The sequence below is a fragment of the Astatotilapia calliptera genome, chromosome 22, assembly GCF_964374335.1.
Source record: "Astatotilapia calliptera chromosome 22, fAstCal68.1, whole genome shotgun sequence".
Taxonomy (NCBI): Eukaryota; Metazoa; Chordata; class Actinopteri; order Cichliformes; family Cichlidae; genus Astatotilapia; species Astatotilapia calliptera.
In genome coordinates, this window is record NC_137442.1 from 23,232,089 (window position 1) to 23,255,764 (window position 23,676).

Genomic DNA, 23,676 nt, shown 5'->3' on the forward strand with positions numbered 1-23,676 from the left:
TCTCTCCGTTTTAAAAACCTTGGCCGCCGTAGCATCAGATCAGCAACTCTGCCCTATCAAAGAATGAATACTGCTTTTAACTAACTGTAGAGAGCAGCTCCTCTCCCTGCCAAATGCAAATCTGGCAGACAGTGAGAGCCAGAGAGGAAGTCAGAGATGGAATGTAATTCAGTGCAATGTCGGGGCCAGATGAGTTGGAAATGTCTGCAGCTGTTAAATTGGCGGCTTGTGTGCCACTCACTATAGCTAAAGAAGCACTTAAGATGAGAGCGGTGGGGTCCAAACAAGATTAGAGGATGAAACACATCCCTCACATGTTTGTGGCAGCTTTTTTAATCTGGATGTCTTCAACAAATTCTCCAAAAATAGCAGAGAAGACGATTTACACCAAGGCTGTAGCGATTGTATTTGAGGGTATGTGAGCCAAGAAATTATATTTCATTGTAATTCTGGGTTATTCCACTCCACTAATCTCATTACGTTGAAATAGGCTGAACAATATGCCTTTTTTTCCCATGACATTTGTAAATAAATGTCTGTATCATGTTGGGCAGCCGGTGAATATTAGCCGTCCTTTTGTTACTGAACAATGGCACTGAAAGATCCACAAAGACACTGAGATCAAGAGAATTCTGTGGTGGTCGAGGGGTGGTCATTGATGCTTTCTTCTCTCCCCCTGCCCCCCTCCTCTTCCAGAGGAAAAGAGTACGGTACTCTGAACTGGACTTCGAGGTAAGATCTCGGACCTCATCCCCCCTGTCATCAGCCTGTCTCTGCTTTCTTGTGCTTCTGCCAGGACTTGAGTAACGCCTAGAGGAGTAAAAAAAAAACAACGCATTGCTAAACCCCTTCCCTTGCTCCTGTGTCTCCCTTGCTCTCAGATCAGTGACCTGTTTCAGACTTATCTTAAATAGTATGCTGTTTCTCCAACATTGGCCAGTCAAGCTGTCCCTACCTACAGTCTGTCTTTATGAACAAGCGGATGTGTTATTTGAATCTGGAAACCAAACCTTCCAAACGACATGCACAGTTAAATCCAATGAGTTTGTCATGTCTTTTTTTGGGGTCCTGGTTGAAGAAACAGCAAAAGTAAAATGCTTCTTGTGTCTGGATAAAAACTAGTAATTCCGTCCTGGGTTGACACGTACCGTATGTGGCCGCAGTTGGTTTGCTGGTTATATCTGTTGGAACGAGATGGTTTGGCAGTGTCTGTGAGTATGTTTGTGTTAAAAATGACTCGAGTGTCCCGTGAATCGCCAGTCTCTATGCAATAAAATACAAGCCATCTCGTAACACTGCTGCCCTCCCTGTGAACTCCTTTGAGTATTGGCCAATGCAGAGACTGGACATTCACCTCCCGCCATGGACACATAACATTTAAACGTAAAGGGTATGAGTGAGGACAAGCTACTAACACTGATTACAGCTGATCATTTTACTTATCTGGCCTATTTATCTGGAGTCATCTGTGGCTTCTGCATGAACAAGGAAACTGGCTCTCCTTGGAAGCAACCCTTTTCACACCAACTGACTATTGATTTTTGAGAAAGAGACATAGAAGAACCTCTAAAACAGCAAAGTGTACACTTCTATGAGTTAATGAAAGGTAAATCCATTTTCAACCATGCTTTTTTTTCTCCATTGATAGAGTTGGCTCATCCCTTTAGACTGTCAAAAGCGAACTTCTTTTTTACGAATATACTGAATACTTAAACAAATTAGAAATCTAATTATGTGTTTCAGGAAAAGTAATACCTTATACTCTTAAGTTTATACTCTTTAGTATTTGACTTCAAGCTGGATATCTTGAAAGAAAGAGCATTCAATAAGAAAACATTGCGATCAATTTGGTATATCCCCTCTTTTATTTCGGACACTATAAAATGGTGGGACCAGTTGCTCCAACTGGTATTTACTAAGCCTGGTCTTTAGTGCTAAGTTGGCTCCAGTCTTTAGAATGGACTTGGAAAAGTCGTGTGAAGGCAGGGGCTACTGTCTAGCAGGTACCAACTGTAACTGTACCAGTATAATGCAGATTTTGAATAAACCCTGGTCCTAACTAAGCCTAAATGTATGTATAGTCATAGCAAGATGGTAGCTTATCTTACAGAATGACAAACTGGCCTAGCTGGACGAGCCTAGGTCCATTGAAGAACTTAGCTTAAAATTGCCCTTAAGCTCTGTTTGTGCAACCTTACTTCCAACCTTTTCTATAATGCACCGGTGTTGATTGTTCTTTATTTTGTATGTTACATTTGAGATTCTTGAAAACCTAAAACTGTAGTCAGTCAAGGAGACAGTAGCACCTTCTAACTGAGCAGAGATGAGAGTACCCACTCTGAAGTAATTGGAGCCAGTGCTAAGCGCCAACTGGCCAGTAAGTGTGCGGGTGTGAGTGCTGGCATCCTGCCCCTGTGTCACTTTCAACCTCACAAGCTGCTTTGACGATTAGCTACCGCCGAGCAGCTCCAGCACTGCCCATTAGCACGGAGAGACAGCAGTGGCACTGACAAATGCAGTTCGCTGTCAGAGAATTACAGATCCGGGTTTAACTCCCTTCGGGACAGCCACATTCGGAACACAGGGATGGCAGTTTTTTGACAAATATAATTTCAGTGAGGGTAAGAGTTAAATTCTAGCCCATCTGTTAGATTTTTAATGAGTTTGACAAAAAAGAAATCCTGATTTAACAGGATCACCAGTTAGCAAGAACCAGGCTGTGACAATGGCATTTTTGTCACTCATTTTCACCAGATATTCATGTAAAGGACTCGCTTCTGCAGCACTCACAGTTGCCAAATTCTTAAAGACAGAGGAAGTGGATAATGGATGAGCATGAGCCAGCAATCGATCGACAGTGTCTCGCTCTAACCCCCTTCTCATGGCTGGCATCACTGCAGTCCCTCAGCATTTTACCCATTTTCATTCCCCCTGCCTGTCCCTACACGGCTCTCCCTCCCTTCATTCTTTTTGTTTTGTTTTTGGTTTGTTTCTATTTGCTTCATTTCTGCTGTCCCTTCCTTTCTTCCCTTCCAGAAAGTGATGCACACTCGCAAAAGACATTCTGAGCTGTACCATGAGCTCAACCACTCGTCCAAGTTCCACACCATAGACAGGTATAGCAGGGACCCAGCCATGTCCACATTCAAGGTAAGATCATTGCCCCGAGGCAGGATGGGAACCCACTGCACCCGTGCACCTCCACCTCCTATCCTATACAATACTTAAACCCCCAACGCCCCACACCCCCCATTCCGTGCCATTTCTGGGACGCAATAACTAGCTTCAAAGGAAGTGGTCAACAATGACTAAATATTATCAGCGCTGTGGTGGCGACATTGTATTTATTCGTAAATGCAGCTTTCAGCCAATTATAGGCATAAAAATTCCGAGCAAAGCTCCCACTCATTTACAAACATGAGGTAGATTTGAAAGCAGCTGTATTCATTATGGTTTCCTTTTTTCATGGCAAATTGCTGTCTTAGAAATGTGAAAACATTGTTTGCGCTAACAAGGAAATCTAAATGCAATGTGAATACTGTATACAGTGTTTTCATTGCTGCTTGATTAATTCATTGTTACACTTATTATCACAGTCCCGAAGAACTGAGCATTAACTGCCTTATAAATATTTCTTTAGAGGCACATTCTGTTCCATCTTTCATACTGTAAATTACTTTTGTACCTGATGTAATTGGCCTGAACCTCATTTATTTTCACTTGTGCTCGGTGCCTTATTAAGAGCCTATCAAATGAGTTGATCGCATGAGCTTTTAGCAGAGGGGTAATCAATCAGAGCGGATTAATGAAATCCGAATGCTGCAGTTTTAATACCTGTGAAACTGTTTGTCACTCCTTACCAAACTATCTCACCACAATTAATTACAGGAAAGGGAAAATAAAAGACAAAGAAACAACAACAGCATCTGTCCATACGCACAAATGGTTTCGTCTGTGCTTGTGTCGAACCGGCTAATGTGTCCGTTTAATTTTCTTTGTGCTGTATGGAAATGTTCTTTTAAGTGTGTGTCTATGTGTGTGTGTGCCTGCACAGGCCACGAGGTATGTGTCCATGGGGGGTGCCTGGGTGGGCACCTATGCACATGAGACAAAGACGCCTCCGTGAATCATTAATACATCATTAGCAGCAGACGAAAGAGTCCCCCGCTTGCTCCGCGCTGACCTTCAGAGGGCTACTTTCATTAAGATTTAAACACACGCGTACACGCCTGCATTCCACTCATCTGCTGCGCTTTAGTGCGTGGAGCCATGATGAGTTAGCCAACCTTGATAGGTGTACTTTCCCCTGGCATCGATGGTATGCTGGTTTCACATCTAATTTACACCGCCAGAGGAGGAACAGAGGCTAGTCTGACATCTCTCATATTCCCCATGCTGTGAAGACACACACACACAGAGGGAAACATGTTGCAGTTTCCCATTGCCAGAGCAGCGGCCTTTTACTTCACTCCTCATTTGCTCTGCGTCTTGATCAAGATTTTCAGAAGCGCTGGCTGACTCCACGTTCGCGCATGCCAAGCAACTACTTTATGGAGGAGAAGAAAAATGGCAGGCGCTCGCAAAAGAGCAAGCCATATATTAGAAGTCTGCGGCTCTTAACAACAGTTGCGCCGTAGCATGCTAATGTGCTTCAGAGGGAGCTCAGGTGTGCTTTGAGATTATGCCCGGAACGTTAAAAGAAGCGAGAGAGCAGCCACGAGTAATAGATGGCCCGTGTTTAAAATAATTAAGTCAAATCGGCGCGCGTATTTCCTCCTGGTTAATGACGTCACGCGAGTTATAATGTGAAAGGACAGCACCGGTACAGCTCAATCCTCCAATTCCATTATGTTAAAAGTAAGTAGGCCGTTCACTTAACTGCGAATAATTACACGGATAATGCTATCAGCGTCAGGTCTTTGACAGGCCCCAGCTTGAATTCGGCTCTGCTATTGTCAACATCTCACTTTGAGAGTCACCCCCAGACACGGACATGCTGACTATACAGTAATTATGGAGATGAGAGGGGTTTGTGCTAGTCTGTGCGAGCGGATGTGCACGTTCATACACTCACGTGTCAGAGAGCCTACGTGTGTGGCAGCATGCCTCTCTGTGTGTGGATGTGGCCATAACTTGTTTCTGTGTGTGTGTGTGTCCACTTGTTCCTTCTTGTTTGTGTGTTTATCCGTTTTATGTTTTGAGATCACTGTGATGCACTGCCTGTGTTTGGAGCACATAAACTGTGTTTAGGAGACAATTACTGCATGAGTAATGATATAATCGTTTCATAATTACTTTAATAACCTCCCTTCTACAGCGTGTGACAGAGTGACAGTGATTTTCACATATCCTACATGAGTGATTTAATTGCAAACAAAATGGCATTTCGCGAGGGTATCTCCTCACGGGTGGACACCCAAAGTACCGTGGAAGTTGAAATTCACCTTTAACTTCATATGGCCAATTGACTTTGTCACTTAAGGACAGGCTCTATTGAGTGTCTCACCTTTTTAATGATGAAGGAGGTCGGCCAGTTCATCGCAACCCCTCGGTCCAGTTGCCTACATAATGTTATCATAAAACAGTGCTTTAAACAGAACCCTAAATACCCCTGTTGCCCTTCTAACTACCATGGCTGGTGTTCGCCCACAACAGGTCCCCCCTCCCCCTCCACCGAGGCACAACACTGAGCCATCTCTAGTTCGCAGAGCATCCCTGGTTTACAAAGAAAGTCAAAGTAAGACGTGCTAAAACGACATAAACCTTGTGGTGTAAAGCCCCTCTAATGCTGCTAAAGTAGGCAGTGTACCTACATGCTACAGTTTGTACCTCATAGTTTGCCACCTTTTGTCCTGAAGCTGTGTTTTCATACAGTCATTTGTGCATTTCACATTGAAGCGTCTGCTGGTTGAATTCCTCCCCCCAGAATAATTGCTCAATTGCAGTTTATCAGCTGTGACTGGGTTAGTCAGGCTTTGGATTTCTTTACATGTTGATAAGTAGTGCGAATGGATGACCTTCCATTTGTCCGCTGTATTACAGAAGATAGCTTGGTATATACTGTATCTGAGCATTGCCTAAAACAATAAAAAGAAACACTGAACAAGCTGTCCTTGAAGGCGTAAGAGTTCAGGTTTATGAACCAGGTTTATGAACCTGAACTCTGTTGGAGTATGTCATAGTAATAAAGCGTTGCACCTGCAGAAGCATTAAAAATAAAATGTAACAAATTACACATTCATTATTATCATGGTGAGAATAGTAGGAATACCTGTATTACAATGATGCTAAAGATTTTACACACCCAGCCTTTTTCTGGGACATGTAGCTTGTAGGTTTTCATAAAGTGCACATTCAGTGCCCATAAATATTCTCCTTTTAAAACCTGAAATGTTCCAACCCAAGACAGGAGTTTAAAAGAGCTAACGAAGTTGGCAAGTTAATTATCTAGTTTAATTTAGATAGTAAATGTGAAGGTTACTTGACTAGTTTAAACAGCTAATTACAAATTAATCTTAAAAACTTGACAGCTGAGAGCAGGAATGAAATGCATACTTTTGTGCAAATCTTTTGTACCACTTTTTGAGAAAATACAAGAATGTTAACAGCAGATCTGTTAGCATTAAAGGAGGAATTAAACTTAGCAACCATGGTACTAGCTGCAGGTCTGCAAGAATTTATCATGTGTAATTACAGTAAAACAAACGGTGTCAAACTATACTACCTGTAGCTGCTCATTTTCCACCTGTCGGTGCTTCCTCATTGTGAAGTATCTGTATTTGATGAACCTTAATATTATGCTGAACCCCCCTTCCCAGTGGTATGGTGTGGTGTAACAGTTCTGTGCATCGTCGCGTACACCCTCATGCCTCAGCGTTCAGATAATGAATGCTAATTCCTCCTCCTTCATTAAGCCCTTTGCAGTTTCATATTGAAAATCTGGAGCGACTTTATCTGGACGGATGTCCAGGACTTGTATAGTGGTGTGATACAGGACTGGATGTTCATGAGTGAACTTTTTTTCTTAATATCCTGATTTTGTAATGTTTTTATGTTGTGAAAAAAAGGTGCGTCCATTGTGTCCATTTTCAGTGCCTGAGTTAAATCTTACGATCTAAACACCATAACCACATAATAAACCAGTCTGTAAAGACAACAGCCCATCCAAAATGATTTATAACCACCTCATAAACCATGATATTATGTTCATAAACTCATGCACTAAAAAGGACTAAATGCTATGCACTTTTATGTGTGCTGATGAAACACTGAAAAATATTGCAAAAGGGGTCAGAAGAGACCTGATTCATTTTGCTCTCTTCAGGTAGGAGCTCTGTGTTGGCTGTGTTGGGGAGATGAGTGGATATCAGAAACACAAAGAGACACGGACACATTTCTTTTTTGCTTTCACATCTTATCCAATTTTCCATGTAAGTGCAGTGGGCTTACAGTGGTCTTAGGCATTACATGTACCCTCACAGATAGAATCAACACACTTCAAACTCCTGATTTTGCTTTTCTTGTCTCTCCTTTTTCTTCCAATCTCATACAGCCATATTCTTGTTAAATCTGTGCTACCTGGTATCTGGTAATCCTTATATTTACCAGATGTCTGTCCAGAGGCTGAATAAGCATTCTACTTAATAGACTGAAAAGGATAGGAAATATGTGACTGGAAAGAAGTAGGAGCCAGACAGACAACTGCAAGAGTCCCCATTAACCTCCATGCTGAAGATCACCTTGTCTATCCGTTCTGAAGCTAGCAGACATACTCCCGCAGTCTGAAAATAAATTTAAATTTGGCTCTGTGTTGCATATACTATTGAAAAACTCATCAGAAACACTCCTAATGTCTTTTTCAGCCTAACACAAGCATATGCACTATATTGCCAAAAGTATTCACTCAACCATCCAAATTATTGAATATAAGTGTTCCAATCACTTCCATGGCCACAGTGTAAAGTCAAGCACCTAAGCATACAGGCTGCTTCTACAAGCATTTGTGAAAAAATTGGTTACTCTAAGGCAAGGGTCTCGAACTCCAGGCCTTGAGGGCCGGTGTCCTGCAGGTTTTAGATCTCACCCTGGGTAAACACACCTGAATCAAATGATTAGTTCATTACCAGGCCTTCTGTAGAACTTCAAGACATGTTGAGGAGGTAACTTAGCCATTTAAATCTGCTGTGTTGGATCAAGGACACATCTAACACCTGCAGGACACCGGCCATCAAGGCCTGGAGTTCGAGACCCCTGCTCTAAGGAAATGGAAATGATTAGCAACTCATCTAAGAAGTGGTAGGCCAGGTTAAATCACAGAGCCAGGTGAGTGGATGCAGAGTCAGAGAGCTTCATGGAATAGGTTTCCATGGCCAAGCAGCTGCATCCAAGCCTTGCATCAACAAGCGCAGTCCAAAGCATCAGAAAGCACATAGGATGGCACCACAGGACTCTAGAGCAGTGAAAAAATATTCTATGGAGTTGCGAATCATGCTCTATCTGATAATCCAATGGACAGGTCTGGGTTTGGTGGATGTCAGGAGAACGGTACTGTTAGGTTTGTAGCTTGAACCTATTCGCTGGAACGTTAAGACAATATAATTACACTGCAAGCAAGACGCAAGTAGGCAAACTTCTTCATGTTACTCGTGCACGGGAGAGAACCGGACAACCGCTTGACTCCAGTTGGTCTCGTCCGTTCTCCCGTATCACTGTCCTTTTATTGAGGTTACATGAATATGCATAAGTTCATTAACATATGACGTCTACATACACAAAGAGTACCTTGCCTGTGTGTGTGTGTGTGTGTGTGTGTGTGTGTGTGTGTGTGTGTGTGTGTGTGTGTGTGTGGACTGCTGATCAAAGGGTCAAACATCCTTGGTCAGGAAGAGGGTAGCCTCCCCCTCACCCTAGATGGTTCATCCTAGATAACACGGTGAGGAAGTCCTGTAGTTCATCTAAACAAAGAGCACTTAGACTAGAACAGACGCAACTACGTTAATCCTACCATAAAACAATAAGACACGGTATGACCTCTCATGCTCCCAAAGTGCTGTCTAATACACACAAAGTTTGCAGACTATCAAGGATCAAAACCTCTACCAATCTACAACTAATTACAAAACTCTAAGCATATATAAGTAAATATTTCTAAGCATAAATGACAATCAACAATACAAATCTAACAGGTACTTGTCTGACTGCTCTGTGCCAAGTGTAAAGTTTGGTGGAAGGGGTGTTTGGTATGGTGTGGGGTTGTTTTTCAGGAGTTGGGCTTCAGTCCCAGTGAAAAGGAACTCTTAAAGGTTCAGCATACCAAGACATTTTGGACAATCTCGTGCTCCCAACTTTGTGGGAACAGTTTGGGAATAGCCTCTTTGTGTTCCAAAATGACTGCATACGAGAGCACAAAGGTCTATAAAGACATGGATAAGCGAGTTTGTAGAAGAACTTGACTGGCCCTCAGAGAGTCGTGACCTAAACCCGATAGAAAACCTTTGGGATTAATTAGAGTGGAGACTGGAGGCCAGGACTTCTCTCTAACATTTGTGTCAAAAATTCCCAGAAAAAATGCCTAAACCTTGAAGAAAGCCTTCCTAGAATAGTTGAAGCTATTCTGAGTTGATATCATATTAAACCCAATGGATTAAGAATTGTATGCCACTCAAATTTGTATGTATATAAAGGCCGACGAGTGAATACTAAGGGCAGTATATTGTATTCCTCTTACTTCTTTGATGCGTTGTTTAATGCAGACACATAGCAACTGCGAACGGGGTTTGAGAGTTGTACAAGTTAGTCTTAAATTGTTAGCTGTTATTTTGCTTTGTTGACCCAAGAACAGCAGTTACTGACCAGGAATCAAGTGGTTATTCTGTACAGTTACAAAGTCATCTGCCCACATATGAGAATGATATCTGCAGTGATAACACTTGTGTTACACTCTGCTGAAGTGGACAGAAAGTGGGCCTTCACATTAATGCTAATGATGAAAACAAATTCAAATCCTACTCTGTTTTAAGTACAGTAGATGCTCTGACTGGGGCCATATGGCTAGCAGATGGATGGAGTGTAGTTTCATTGTGCATTCCACAAACGAGGCAGGATACAAATGGAGTCAGTGGGGTTACTAAAAGACAGAGAGCGTGTAACACAGTATGTATTAGCATTAGTGTCTACACTAATGTTTAGATTTAGAACAGCTTCTTGGCCTCTGTCACTGTGGAGTTAGCCTGTCATTTTCTATCCATTCCACAGAGTTCAGAAGGTCATAACACAAATTTGCATGCAGTGCCCAATGATGCAGTGTTGTGCCTCGCTGTGTGTGGGATGGACGGTGGGTGTGTGAGTGTGAGAAAGAGCGCTTCCACTGCATAATGACTTGGCTGATGTATTTTTTAGCTCTCAGATGGGTTATATTTCCATCCCATCGTCTGCTGTGTTCTTGATTAAATGAAGCGTGGATTGGCTTCCCTCTCCTGATAGACAGCGAGGACTTACGCAGAACGCAGCGGGAAGGAAAAAGGAGAAGCGAGGGACAGAGACAGAGAGAAAACAAGCCTTGCTTTGTTTTTTATTTTATTTTCTTTTTTTACTGATGCTAGATCAGAGCAGGAACGGCAAATTTTCGATTATGAAAGCATGTAGCAATTCAGCCTGAAATGGCTGTAGGGATGTGTGAGAATTACACGATGAAATCCTTGTCTGTTAGGCTACATATGGAAGCATATTGGTGCATAGTCTGTCTAGGAGGATACTCCATTAGCCTTCTCCATTAAAGTGAGGTGAGACTTGGGTGCTGTCTTAGTGATATTTATTGATATTCCAGCAAGGTTTTGAGGCCACTGTAGGGAAATTTAGCCAGGGTAATGTGCAAGCTCCGGGAATGTTTCACGTAAAATGAAGATGTATAATTTTAAATGACAAAGAAGCCAATTTTTGTTGACTCAGTTAGGGCAATTTGCCTGCACTTGCAAACCCCGTAGGTCTCGATAGTCAATTTGCCGGCATTAAGCTAAGGAGTTTCAATTTCACATTCCAGCAATAAAGCAAGTCCTCCCCTCTTCTTCCTCTTCATATCTCATTCTCCCCTCTATTCGTCCTCGCAGCTTGACATTTTCCCTCTCGCTGTCTCCCTCATTTTCCCATTCCTCCCTCTAAACTCAGCCCTGGGTGTCACGTTTGAGGCATTAATTGAATAATTAATTCCTCTCATTAGCTTGTTTTTAATTATTTCCTTGCCTCCTCCTCCCCTTCTCCATGCCGAGTATAAATTCATCAGCTGTTTTCATCCTTCCACACAAATTGCCCATGAAAACTGAACACTTGGCGAAGTATAGCGTTAGCACACTGGCTCTATCAGTGGCTCCTAATGAGGGGACGGGTAGTCCAGGCGGAACAAGCCTTACACTGGCTTCGTGCACCAACAGGCACAATACTAATTTAGCTCATTTAGTGTCCTTGGGCCAATTAAAGGGAGGTGAAAAGGTCCAAATCACATGCTGGAACTGTTTTCTCTATAGAAGCAGTGGCCTTGGATTGCAGAGGCCCAGACAGCAGCAGCAAACCAAGCCTGTGTGTCTGATTGCTCGTTTGTTTGCAATGTGTTACACTAATGGAATTTATTTACCCTACATTCTCCAAATTTGGCTCCTTTGAAGGGCCTTATTACTTGTGACACAGATTCTTTCCCAGCTAAGGGGGTAAACGGTGCTAAGGACTGCTATGCATGGACAATTTTTGCCCCCTCCCAACCCTAACACCTAATATATTATGCCAGTGGTGAATAGGCAATCTAGATTCAGTCATTACCTTGATGATATAATGAAATAAACACACAGAAATGTTGAAACAGGCAAGGTCCGGTTCAGTGACCCTGAAGCCCACTGATAGATGCAAATGACCGTTGTATTCTGGCATCCACTCAATCTGCTCCTGCATTGTTTGATGTTACTTTCATTTTGTTCTTGTTTAACTGTGATTTCAGTTCTCTTCATGTCCAGTCACAGTTTGAGTTTATTTATGTATTCACACATGTCAAGAACCTAATTCTCAGTGTCTTTTCTTTGCCTTACTACAACATTTTATTGATTTCTCTTTTTTTTTTTCTTCCTGTTTTATGTCCTTTGTTTGCTGACTGGGCTTTGTGTTGCATGCTTGTTGTCATGTCCCAGTTTGAATGTAGCCAGACAGTCAGCAGAACCATGGGCATCCAAGTCAACAAAGGTAAAGTTAACCCACTTACCCACAACCCACCTGTCATCTCCCAGAGACAGCCTGCCACATTGCTCACCCACACTCAGACACGATTTCCAATTCCACAGTCCAAATGAGGGGAGTTCTGAGTGGCAGAGAGTGGGCCTCATCCACCAACATTGTAGCAGAGGCTTCTAGAGATGGCCTTAGATGTTTGTGCTGTAGCGTTGTTTGAGTGCGTACCCTCCCACTGACTCCCTACGTGTTCTCTTCACTTTGCTTTGTTGTGCTTGCAGCTTGTAGCGTTTTCTACCTCATAGCTTGCCTGAAACTTTTAAGTGCAGGGCAAAATTTTCTGCTTTCTGGCTCCAACCTCTTTACCCAGCGTTAGAAGGTGTATTTGGGGTATTGCAGTGCTAGTAGCAACATGAGTTCAATTTTCCCCTGCTGTATCTGCAAAAATATAATGGAAAGTACATTTCAGGACCCCCATGATTCCTCATTAAACAGCAGTGGAGCGCTGCAGGTGAGTTGCTTTTGTGTGCTAAATTGCGAAGGTATGTAAACCTGTATTGTTTGGTACAGTTGTGAGCACTGATTGTGCATAAACTCGGCTTTTAAAGGGTAGTTGTTTAATCGCAAATTGCCATTTTGATTGATGAAAGGCAGAAATATGAAGGTACTCATTATCATGACTGAAGCATGTAAGAAAAATGAGCCATAAATTCAGCCTTCAGAAATGGTCCATTAAGTTTAACCTATTGCCTAAACCCTAATATGCTTGGCTTTTCTAGTGGCTTTTGACGCATATAAATAAGGTATATCAAAGTCTTCTTGTGCACTTTGGACCACTTTCAGCATGATTGCTGTTTTTAGGGCACTCCCCGGAAGTCTCGTTATGACCAGTTGCCCTTGTGTCTCTGTAATGTTGGCTTCATGTCAAAGGTAGTTCAGTTTTCAGTTTCTCCCACTGAAAACGCTGCAACAGAATCCACTTTGCGCTATTTCCGTACCTGGATGATTGAGCGTGCATCAAGACATGAAAGCTGCACGGTTGGTGCTGGAGAACCAGCTGTTATAACCAGTGATCATCCTCCATAAGAATTGTGGGTGGTTTAAAATAGGATTTGTTTGCTCTATGCGCAGATATGGAGATCCATGGTGCGATCACAGTCTGTCACATCCAGGAAATAAGGGGCCGTAACAGCATCACAGTTCAATATGATTATAATGGGACTTCCTGGGAGTGATCTGAAAACAGCTAGAAAAAGTGTGGACATGCCCAAGACAAGATTTTGCTCACAGCTTATATTGACATGATCGAAGAAAGAAACAGTAAATCTGACTCCTGAACAGTGGTTTTTTGACATTAAAGGGGAAGACTCTTTAATCTAACAAAGCAGCACCATTTTTGCATCTTTTTATCTAGTCACACACATCAAGACACACTTCCAAACACCCACACAAACTCTGCGAAGCTCTCCCTGAAAGAAAGCTGTGCAATTCACTATTTTATAGAGAAAGAAAAGAATAAGTACGAACATAGAATTGGGTGTTTTGCAAACTTTTTGCAGAAACTTAAAACTATGTAGGATAAAAAAGAAAAGCTTGAGTCAATATGTTCGATATTAACTGCTGCTGGGAATCAATCTGGGGCCGTTCCTGAGGCGGGCTGGGAGTTAGAGTCCAAATAATGAGTCCCCACCTCAAGCTCACCGTGGCATAAACACATAGTTGTATGAAGCTGCTGATCTGTCAGCACAATAACCAAGAGAACTCCATTGCCAGACGCCTTTGGACTAAAAAAAAAAGAAGGATAACATTGCAACGTTACAGCCGGGGAAACACGGTTTATGTATTTGAGCCAAAGGCAGAACCTTCAGAGTCAGCAGCGTCCACTTTATAGCCCAGCTTGAACTTTTTTTATGTGCTATGTTAACACCTACAGTGTAAAATCAATAATGCAGATAGCGAAGATAGCATTTCCTTGCACTAATAACCAGATTAGTTATCTTCTTTCAACATCATTCCAAAAACATGAGCTTCAAAGCCCTCCAGCACTGTGCAGGAGGGCTTCAAGAATGAGATTATACTCATACTCGCATCCCTTATATAGTAGTCGTAGTTACTGTTAGTTACTGTCAGCTGTGTAGCATGTAGAGTCTTTTCTTTCACTCTGTCCTCGCATTCACAGTTCACCTCTAAGCACTGACGGATCAGGATATTGAAAATATAGGCTGTTCCAACACATTTCAACTGTAACCATGCTGACATTGATCACTGTCTGCACTGTTTCTGTCCATGTGTGCATGATGTGTGTGTGTGAGTGTGTTATATATATATATTTTTTTTTTCGTGAGAGCTGGTGAGAGAGATGGAGACAGGGAGAAACGAGGGGTAAGGTGTAAGCTCAAAGCAACAACTGCCTGCTCACCTGATGAAGGTGTGGGAACAATGCTGTTGTTTCAGGGCAGAGTTGTCAGTGACTGTGATCCTCACCCCCCACCTCCCCCTCACCCCACTCCCCCCTCCTCTGTCCTCCTCTCTCTCTCTCCCTCTCACCCTGTCCTTGTCTTCTCCTTCCCATTTCATCACCACAGAGGGAAAAGCGATGGAGCATTTCGTCTGCCGGCGGTGAAAAGAACTCATCGAGTGTAAGTAGAGGGGGTTTCTGGCAAAGAGAGAGGGATGAGATGGGGCTCGAGGGCAAGGAGGGAACGGAGTCAGGCAGAGATGGTGAACGGGAAGGGGTAGACACGCAGTAGCAGCACAATCGCGTTAACCTAGTCTCCCAGGGATAAAGTTGGGCTTAACTGCAGCTTTACCCACAGTCCTGCATTACAAAATGTTCCTTCGCCAGCATTTAGCATGCAAATTGGCTCCTAGATTATGCCTTTTGTATTCATTTTACCAACTGTCAAGCTGTGACGCAGGGAGAATGATAATCAGGCAGATATTGCCCCCTAGCGCCTCAGCAACGATCAACACACACTGCGAGGGGGTGGGGTGGGGGGAGTGCTGTGCAACTGCAGATCAATGAGTCGTGTGTGTGTGTGTGTGTGTGTGTGTGTGTGTGTGTGTGTGTGTGTGTGTGTGTGTGTGTGTGTGGAGACAGACAGGGACTGAGGGTGTGAATAACTCAAAATGAGTTATATGTGAGTACTTCAGAGGAGTTTCTGAAATAAAGCAAAGGTAAGATTGTGGAAAACAAAACAAAAAAGTGAAAGCTGCAAGAGAGCTACTGGGAGGTGGTGATGAAGAACAGAAACGGTAGAAACAGCTCAGTAAGAACAAAGCAGCTGGATTCATTGTGTCTGGAAAGCATCACAAGTGGTCCACCTTGTTCTTTTGTCTTTGTATGTTTTTGCTCCACCAAGAGTCATTTGTTCCAGCGATCCCTGGTGTCTTTCCCCGTTTGTGTCTGTGAAATCACTGTGTGAGATTGCTGGGAGATAACGAGTCCAATTTGAATAATGGCCCTTATCTGATGAATAATGCCACCTCCTCTAATTCCATTTTTTGGCTAATCCCCCGACATGTATTTTACATGCATGGCGGGCTCATCTGCAGGCCGCACGCTTCCATCACAGACCCCGTGCTTAAAAGCTTTCATGCTTTTTGTGAGTTTATTTCTGGTTTAGAGAGTTAGGAGACAGAAGATGTGTGCCATTTCTGCAAATGGCACACATCAGAGGTAGCAGAGGTAGCATTTTTGATAGGTAACTACTGAAATCTTGTCCACGTTCCTTAATCTTCACTTGAGAGTAAATGTCTCTGTCTTCTGTTGATGGTAATATGCAACAATCAGTGCAAGAACCTTTACAGTGAGACTTGAAATGGACTATATATATATATATATAGGGTTTTTTTTTTATCTGTGCAACTTACCCATATCAAAACTTGGAAATCAAGGTTCATATGGAAATGCTAATTTAGTGCACTGTTACAACCCTGTAAGTGCAGTGCTAAGAAATTTGTTTGTTGATTTGTTGAATGTTGCGGTGTATCCGTCTCCAAAACTCCCTGCAGGCTAAATAAAATGTTCCCATTGAATTGTTTTTACAGGATTTTTTTGAAACATTTTCCCGATTTTCGTATTCCTATTATTCGTATTTCTTTGATTTAATTATGCTCACCAGACACTTTATTAGGTACACCTTGCACATACTGTGTTGCTGACTGGACTGCCTTAATTCTTCATAGCATAGATTCAACAAGGTGCTGGAAACATTCCTCAGAGATTTTGGTCCATGTTGACATGATAGCATCACACAGTTGCTGCAGATCTGCTCTGTCAGGCACACACCAATGATGTGAATCTACTGTTCAACCACATCCCAAAGATGCTCTAATTGATTGAGATCTGCTGACTGTGGAGGCCAGTGACTACAATGAACTCACTGTCATGTTGAAGAAGCCAGTTTGAGATGATCTGAGCTTTGTGACCTGGTGCGTTATCCAAACTCATCATATATCCCTGTTGCTGTATTTTTTACTTTGAAATCTGAATGAAGACTAGATGAAGGCAGGGGGAGAAGCTGTTGAAGGTCAGTGATGTAATATCAGAGCCAGATTTATGAGCTCAGATCTCAGTCCCACAATCATAAATCCAAATTCAGACATTGGATGTACAGATAAGCCAATATGCTATAATTGGCAGCGAGAGAAAAACAGAGCATCACAGACCCAGAAGCAGAAGGCATGAGCTTGTTAGTTTAGGAAAAAAAGTACGAAAAATGTAAATCCTGTCACCAGGAAGCCCCAGAAGCTGTTATCGTGTTGATATACACATATATCAAAAAAAAAAAAGAGAAAAAAATGAAACAAGCAGTGAGATTACATCCATCAGTGATTGGTACTGGCCAAGAGTAATCGCTACAAGTCCAACTTGGCAAGGAACGAGAGCGGTTACAAGATCACACGGACGGTAAACAACTCAACAGTTCAGTCTAATTATCGAAATCATTTTATTTGCCGGTAAAACCAAACGTCAGCGCTCCCCTGTGCTGGTGGCGATCATTTATTTTACATGACGACTGTGTTACCCACAGATACAGCGGGTACACAGGCTGAAAAATATTGCACTTCTGATATCTCGTGAAACGCGGTTATTGCTCTGGTCGTTAAATGAAACCGAACTTCCTAGGGTGGTGCGTGTGCTCTGCTAAAACATCTCTCTCGTGAAATTACATTTACACTTCAGTTTTTGCACAAATTACACTCGGTAGACCTTTTTATGAGTGATAAGCATGTTGCTTATCACTCATTGGTCATCAACCTCCTTTTCCTCTTTTTTCCTCTTTTCTTTATTTACACTAAACTAAGCAGATGAGTGCTAGTTGTAGCCTGTAATTAGGAAAAGATATGGGGATAATATTATCTTGTAAAATGTAATTCTCCATCAGACGGCATGAAAGCGTTTTCAGAATTTTCCTAACATGGTCGTCCTCCTGCCCCCTCTCTTTGTCCTTCTTCTCTATTAGGACAAGTCAACCCCAGAGGACCAAAGCTCCTGGGACAGCTTCAAGACCATGACCCCCGAGCTGTCCATCGTGCCCGGGGAGCAGAAGGACCGGATGGAACTGCACAATAAAAACTGGGACTCGTCCTCGGCTAACACCCCCGACTCATCCGAGGGAGACTTCCAGACTGAAGTGTGAAGGCACGCAGACGTGTGAAGACACCCACTGAAACAGACACGCTCTCTCGTGCCGAGGTGCAGATGCACACAGAGACACCGGACTACTGAAAAGCTATACATAGGTACACGAGTTCTCTGCAAGGATCACACACACTCTCTACTACTCCCCGCCTCCCCATCTCCTGCGATGTGCTCTGTCGGATCCCATAGTGTATGTTTACTGCTGCAGCGGACAGACATGGAAAGAAGACTGTTCTACTCTATATTTTCGCAAAGACTATTGAAAAGAAAGAACAGGGGCTTGACATGTCTGTGACTGATTAAAAAAGAGAAGATTTTTAAATGAACTTTAAAAGAAAAAAGAAAAAAAAACTATGAGAAACTTATTTCCGAGAAATTGTCTTGATTTTATTCTGGAGAAGATAAAAAAAGATAACCTCTTTCAATTGTTTCATGACTTTGAGGTGGGGGTGGGAGATATTTGTTTTATAGCAAGGGGAAAAGATCTCACTGAGGTTTCTCACACTTGGGTAGCCTCCCCTCCTCCTCCTCCCTTCCAAGGCACCCTGTTCTCAATTTGCTTTCCCCCTTGAGAATCAAATTGGTCAGTCTTTATCTATTCCTTTTTTCTTTTCTTTTTTTCTTATTTGAACGGACAGGGAATGTGGGGGCGGGTGGGGGTGGAGGGTGGGGACAGAGCCTCTCGATGATATGTGCCATCCTCTCTTCTGTTTTTCAGGTTTCATTTCAACACTTTTATTCACCCGTTCCTATCGCACTCTTTGTGTTAACATCACATTCCTTCACTCGGTATGTTTTTTTATGGTTTGGTTCCCCAAAATAAAAAACAAATGTCCTCCCCTACAGGAAAAATAACACGACTGAAACAAATAACTACCAACCGAGTTGTGTTCTATGGTCCCATTGATGAAAAAAGAATCGATTCATTTGGAGAATTTGGTTGGGTTTGTGCTTGTGATGCTTTTTCATTCTTATTATATATCTATTTGTTTTATTTCCTGTAAACAGTTACACAGCACATAAATGTGAGCTTGCTTTCTGACATAATGTGCACCACGTGAGATCCCCCGCCCACTGCCCCCAATAGAGGGAACAAAAAAGGATGCGACTCATGCAGATTCATGCATCTCCTTCTTTTCCCCTCTGCTGCTTAAAGAAAAGAGTAGTATAAGACTTAAATATCTGACTCCATTTCAACCATCACCAGTCGTAGTAAAGCCAGAAAAGAAGAATATCTCAGGCACTTCTGCCTACAAGGAATGCTTTTGAGATCCTGAGAAATGTGCTGCTTTAGAGTGAAGAATTGATCAGTTTCCCCCAGTCAAAAAACCTCTGTTAGCTTCAAATGACCTGAGGAGGATTTTGAATCCAGTAATGAGACATCACACGATCCGAGGACTTCATCACGAGCTCTACAAACATGCCTTTCTTTGCTTACAGCGCCGCTCCTCTGTTGCTCACTCTGCCCACTCAGTGTCGTGCTCCTAGAAGGCATGAAGTCTAGCAGCAGAGCAGAGATATGTAATTCCCCGCTTGCAGAAAGACGGGGAGGGAATCACAGGTTATAAGGCTACAAGGTGTCAGACTGAAGAGGAGCCGATGGTGATGTTTTCTGCTTGACATTCTACCTCCGTACTTCAGCGGTTACAAAAGGACGACCAGTTTTCTGCTGCTGCTACATTAGCACATCAGTCCTCCACACACCAGCAGAGAGAAAGTGTCAGAGAGTGCAGGATGAATTCAAATGATAGCTCCATAACTTTTCTGTCTATGTTCAAAGCAGCTGCCATTAATCTAACAGTGTGGATAGAAAAAAAAATAGAGACAGCTTATGGGTGAAGAAACGAAGAAAAATGGTAGCCGAGGAGGAAAGTTCTAAATATACACAGCAAAAAAGAAAAAAAGCCAGAGGCAGGCAGAGATGCCGAGGAAGGGGAGCGCTCAAAAACAGTAATTATCCGGGGATGGCGATTTGTCCTGACATTTTCCAATGCAGCCCTCAAACCATCTGTTTAAAGATCCCTAATGTGGTAGTAGAGCAGCACAGCGCAGATGGTGAGACAAGAGCGCGGCCCTCCTAACCTTTCAAGTTAATCAGCCGATAAGCAAACCTACAGCTCGCCCTCTCTCAGAGGAGCGAGATAGGTTTGATCCCAAGTTGCCGAGCTAAGGTCACATTCACCTGACCTTCTGTGAGGAGGCTCTGCTTTTCCAGATCTACTGCACAGTGTGTCCAACAGAACAAAGCGACTGTCTGCCAGGCCCCCATGTGAGTCCACCAATCATTTGTAGACCCCCCCCCCCCTTCCCATCAGAAACCCACAACAATAGTCAGGTTTGATTTTCACACAATGTGACGTTTTGATACAGCCCCCCTCCCCGATTTGTTTATTGCGGCGTGAACAGCTTCAGGCGCGGTGATGAATGGCTTTTAAGTTTTCTTCTCGGAGTAAACGGTAAGTGAGACGCTGCCTGTCTGATTGAGATATTCATCTTGGGTCTTAACATTTCGAATCTTCAACGTTTTCCTCTTCTGCGATGCATATTTAACCACGAGAAGATGCCGGTCAGAATGCCATCTCAATTTTTCTTCCTGTCAGTCTTACAAGAATCAACCCACACAAACAAGTACAAAGCTAAGGAGAGAAAATTTGCAACTCAACTCCATGTTCAAGCCAACTTAACCCCCCCCACCCCCCACCCCATGTTCACCTTCGCCCTCCACCCTGATGCTTCAGTGTTAACCCGACTGCTACAACCATCCAACATTCCTGGTTTATTACTGAAAACTCATCCCTTTCTCCATTTTTGTTCTTTTTATACATAAGATTGTACAAAGTAGTCCTCTAATGTTTTCATAGTGTCTTTTTTATATGAAAATAAATTTTCAAATCGATCCCGGTGTGTTGTGTGTGGGTGTGAGCTGCATCAAGGGCATTTGCGGAGGAATACAAGTAGCCTCTGTCTTGATTTGGAGTGTACAATCCCGTGTTTGGGGTTTTGTTTTTTTCACAATACCACTTTGGGTGTTTGGGCATGACAAACTTTGTTAGCCAGCAGCACTGAAGCTTAACTGTGACCAATCAGAGGCCCCGCTGGTCTGTCTGAAAATTTAACAAGAACATTTCTGCTGGTTTGAAGTCTGGTTAAACTGGAATAACTGGGGTGGGGGTGGGGGTAATACTTATGCTAATCGCATCCTCTTCCAAGGAAGAACCCCCCACATCCACACCCGCCCAAAAAACAAATGCGGTTTTATTATGTAACATAGTGAAAAAAAGGACACAGTGGATGGGCTTTAACAATCCACTCAGCGATGCTGGACTAAAGGATCAAGAGGGGGAGAGGGGATGACATAGTGCGCATGCCCCGGTCACTCTGCATTTGCCCTCTGAGGGGCTTGTGGGTAATTAAGTCTGGATGAGTCTGCCCATAGAGGAGCCATCAGTCACCCCGGAGAAAGGCCACCAAGTGAAACTTTCTCAAGGGAGAGAGAGGTCAGATGAGGAAGAAAAGCTAGCCCCAAGGATGAAATGCATGGTGACAGAGTAAAAGCACGGAAGGAGTTTTCACATTACCTCTGGCAGAAGAGTCACAGTGATAAGAGGGACTTCTTGGTTATTTCTCCCAAAGGTTTGTGGGTAATTAAGTTGCAGTGCTTGGTGTGTCACTGGTGACCTAAGGAGAGACTCTGTTGACAAATAACAGTGAAAAAACTTTAAGCGGGGACAGACATCGGCGGGAGGAAGATATGACAAATTTCAACTCGACACAGGCCGCGTCCAGCAGAAACCACAGAGCCAGACGTACGTGTTCCTGACGGCGCTCGGAGATTAGCGTGTTTTTGCAGCAAGTCCTGAAAGTTTAATATAGCCAGGGCAAACAAAAATAGCGATGCAGCAAAAACATGGTGAGCCCCCCTCCTCCCGGATGTCTTGGCTACAGCTTCTGAAACAAGCACTCTTGTTCACCTTTTGTCTTGTTGTTCGTTTAGGATGATATTACAGTATTGGCAATGTCCAGAAACAAGGATAGGACTTACAGAGGAAGCTATTTTTTTTTCCAGTGCTGGAGTACCATACTCCATCCTAAGCAACTAATCCAGAACTGCAGGGTCCCCACAAAATGTATACCTTTATTTACACATTCACAGGATCCGCTAGTTTTGTCATATATAGCTAGCAACATGGCAACACCGAATAAAACTAAACTCTGTGTTTTATCATATTACTACATAGGCTACCTTAGGAGACAGTCACTGCCATGTGGTGTGATTCCAGCATAGCATTACTAATTGGTGAAACTTAATGCCAAAAATGAGCTGACATACAGCTGCACTGTAAAGGGTTTATATCACTGCACTGTCATTACTTTTATGTCATTGGTTTATTTGGAAAGAAAGATTCTGAACTGCATGGCACAGAACAGTGCCTTTTATTTATTGATGTATACATTTTTTCCAGGTAGGGATTTTTTTTTCTTGTGATGTTTTTTTTTCCTATTTCAATATAACCACTGTGGTTGACAGCTGTTTTAGATGCGGCTACTTTTCCCCCTTCCATGCAGTGAAACTGTATCTAGATTGTGCTGAGATTTGTGCAAAGTGGAAGTGACGCACTGCTACTCAGTCAAGTTTCACTAGGTAAGTACATGGTAGCATATACAGTGGGGCAAAAAAGTATTTAGTCAGCCACCGATTGTGCAAGTTCCCCCACTTAAAATGATGACAGAGGTCAGTAATTTGCACCAGAGGTACACTTCAACTGTGAGAGACAGAATGTGAAAAAAAAATCCATGAATTCACATGGTAGGATTTGTAAAGAATTTATTTGTAAACTAGAAAAATTTGCATTTCCTGCGAAAATGCAGTGTGGATGCTTTAAAGCTGAAGCTGTATGCAAAAAGTAGCTGAAAAAGCTGAAAAGTTGCAGAAATTGTAAAAACTTTGCAGAAGCAAAGGAACTTTGCTAAAATGGAATAACTTAGCAGAACTGCAATATCTTAGAGGAAACATAATACTTGGCAGAAATACAATAGCATAGCAGAACTTAGCAGAAATATTGTAACTTACCAGAAACATAACTTCTCAAAAATACAAGAATTTAGGAGAAATAGTATAAGATAACAGAAAGAATATATTTAGCCAAAAATACTTAAGCATTACAGAAACACTATGATTTAGAAAAATAGTACAACAGAGCAGAAATACTGTGATTTACCAGAGACACTGTGATGAACTATGAATATTGTAATTTTAAATCAATACTATGTTTTAGCACAAATACTATAATTTGACAGAAATACTATATTTAGCACAAATCTTATAAAATAGCAGAAATAGTATGATTTAGCACAATAGTAATAACTTAAACAGAAAAATTGGAAAAGCAAAATGGACAGCTGAAAAAATGCTGAACATGCTAAGGGTCCCTCAAATATACTTGTTAAATGAAAAAAATTGGCAAAAAAAAATATAACAGCCACACAATCACAAATATGGACACATATGGAAACACACATGCACAGAGAGAGACACACACAAGATCCAATTCAGTCAACCAGTCTAAATATATTGAATTTAAATCTTACAATGAGATCATCCCATAAAAAGGCTTCCTCTCTCTCTCTCTCTCTCTCTCTCTCTCTCTCTCTCTCTCTCTCTCTCTCTCTCACACACACACAGAGAGAAGTAAGTTTCTAGCTCAGTCAAGCAGCCTTGGAGCTGCTGAATTTGAATCCACCAATCAGAGAGCCTGTGCACTTTTTCCCGCCAAAACAGGTGCATGCAGCACAGAGAGACACAGGATTTTTGCAGTCTATTT

At 42.5% G+C, this 23,676-nt stretch overlaps 1 protein-coding gene across 29 annotated transcripts in view; it reads left to right on the forward strand.

Annotated features, from left to right (window-relative positions):
- The window catches only part of adgrb2 (adhesion G protein-coupled receptor B2), a 256,669-nt gene extending 235,919 nt beyond the window's left edge, over window positions 1-20,750 (forward strand). For 10 of the 29 annotated variants that reach the window (XM_026156028.2, XM_080296641.1, XM_080296647.1 and 7 more), the window contains 4 exons: window positions 697-732; window positions 3,037-3,150; window positions 14,793-14,846; window positions 17,676-20,750. In XM_026156028.2, coding sequence (XP_026011813.2) covers window positions 697-732; window positions 3,037-3,150; window positions 14,793-14,846; window positions 17,676-17,852 — 381 coding nt within the window. In that variant the 3' untranslated portion in view covers window positions 17,853-20,750. Of the gene's footprint in view, window positions 1-696; window positions 733-3,036; window positions 3,151-5,655; window positions 5,738-12,170; window positions 12,223-12,676; window positions 12,719-14,792; window positions 14,847-17,675 lie in introns of all 29 variants that reach the window. The other 19 variants (XM_080296644.1, XM_080296659.1, XM_080296660.1 and 16 more) reach the window with 16 other exon arrangements.
- Window positions 20,751-23,676: the final 2,926 nt, after the last annotated feature.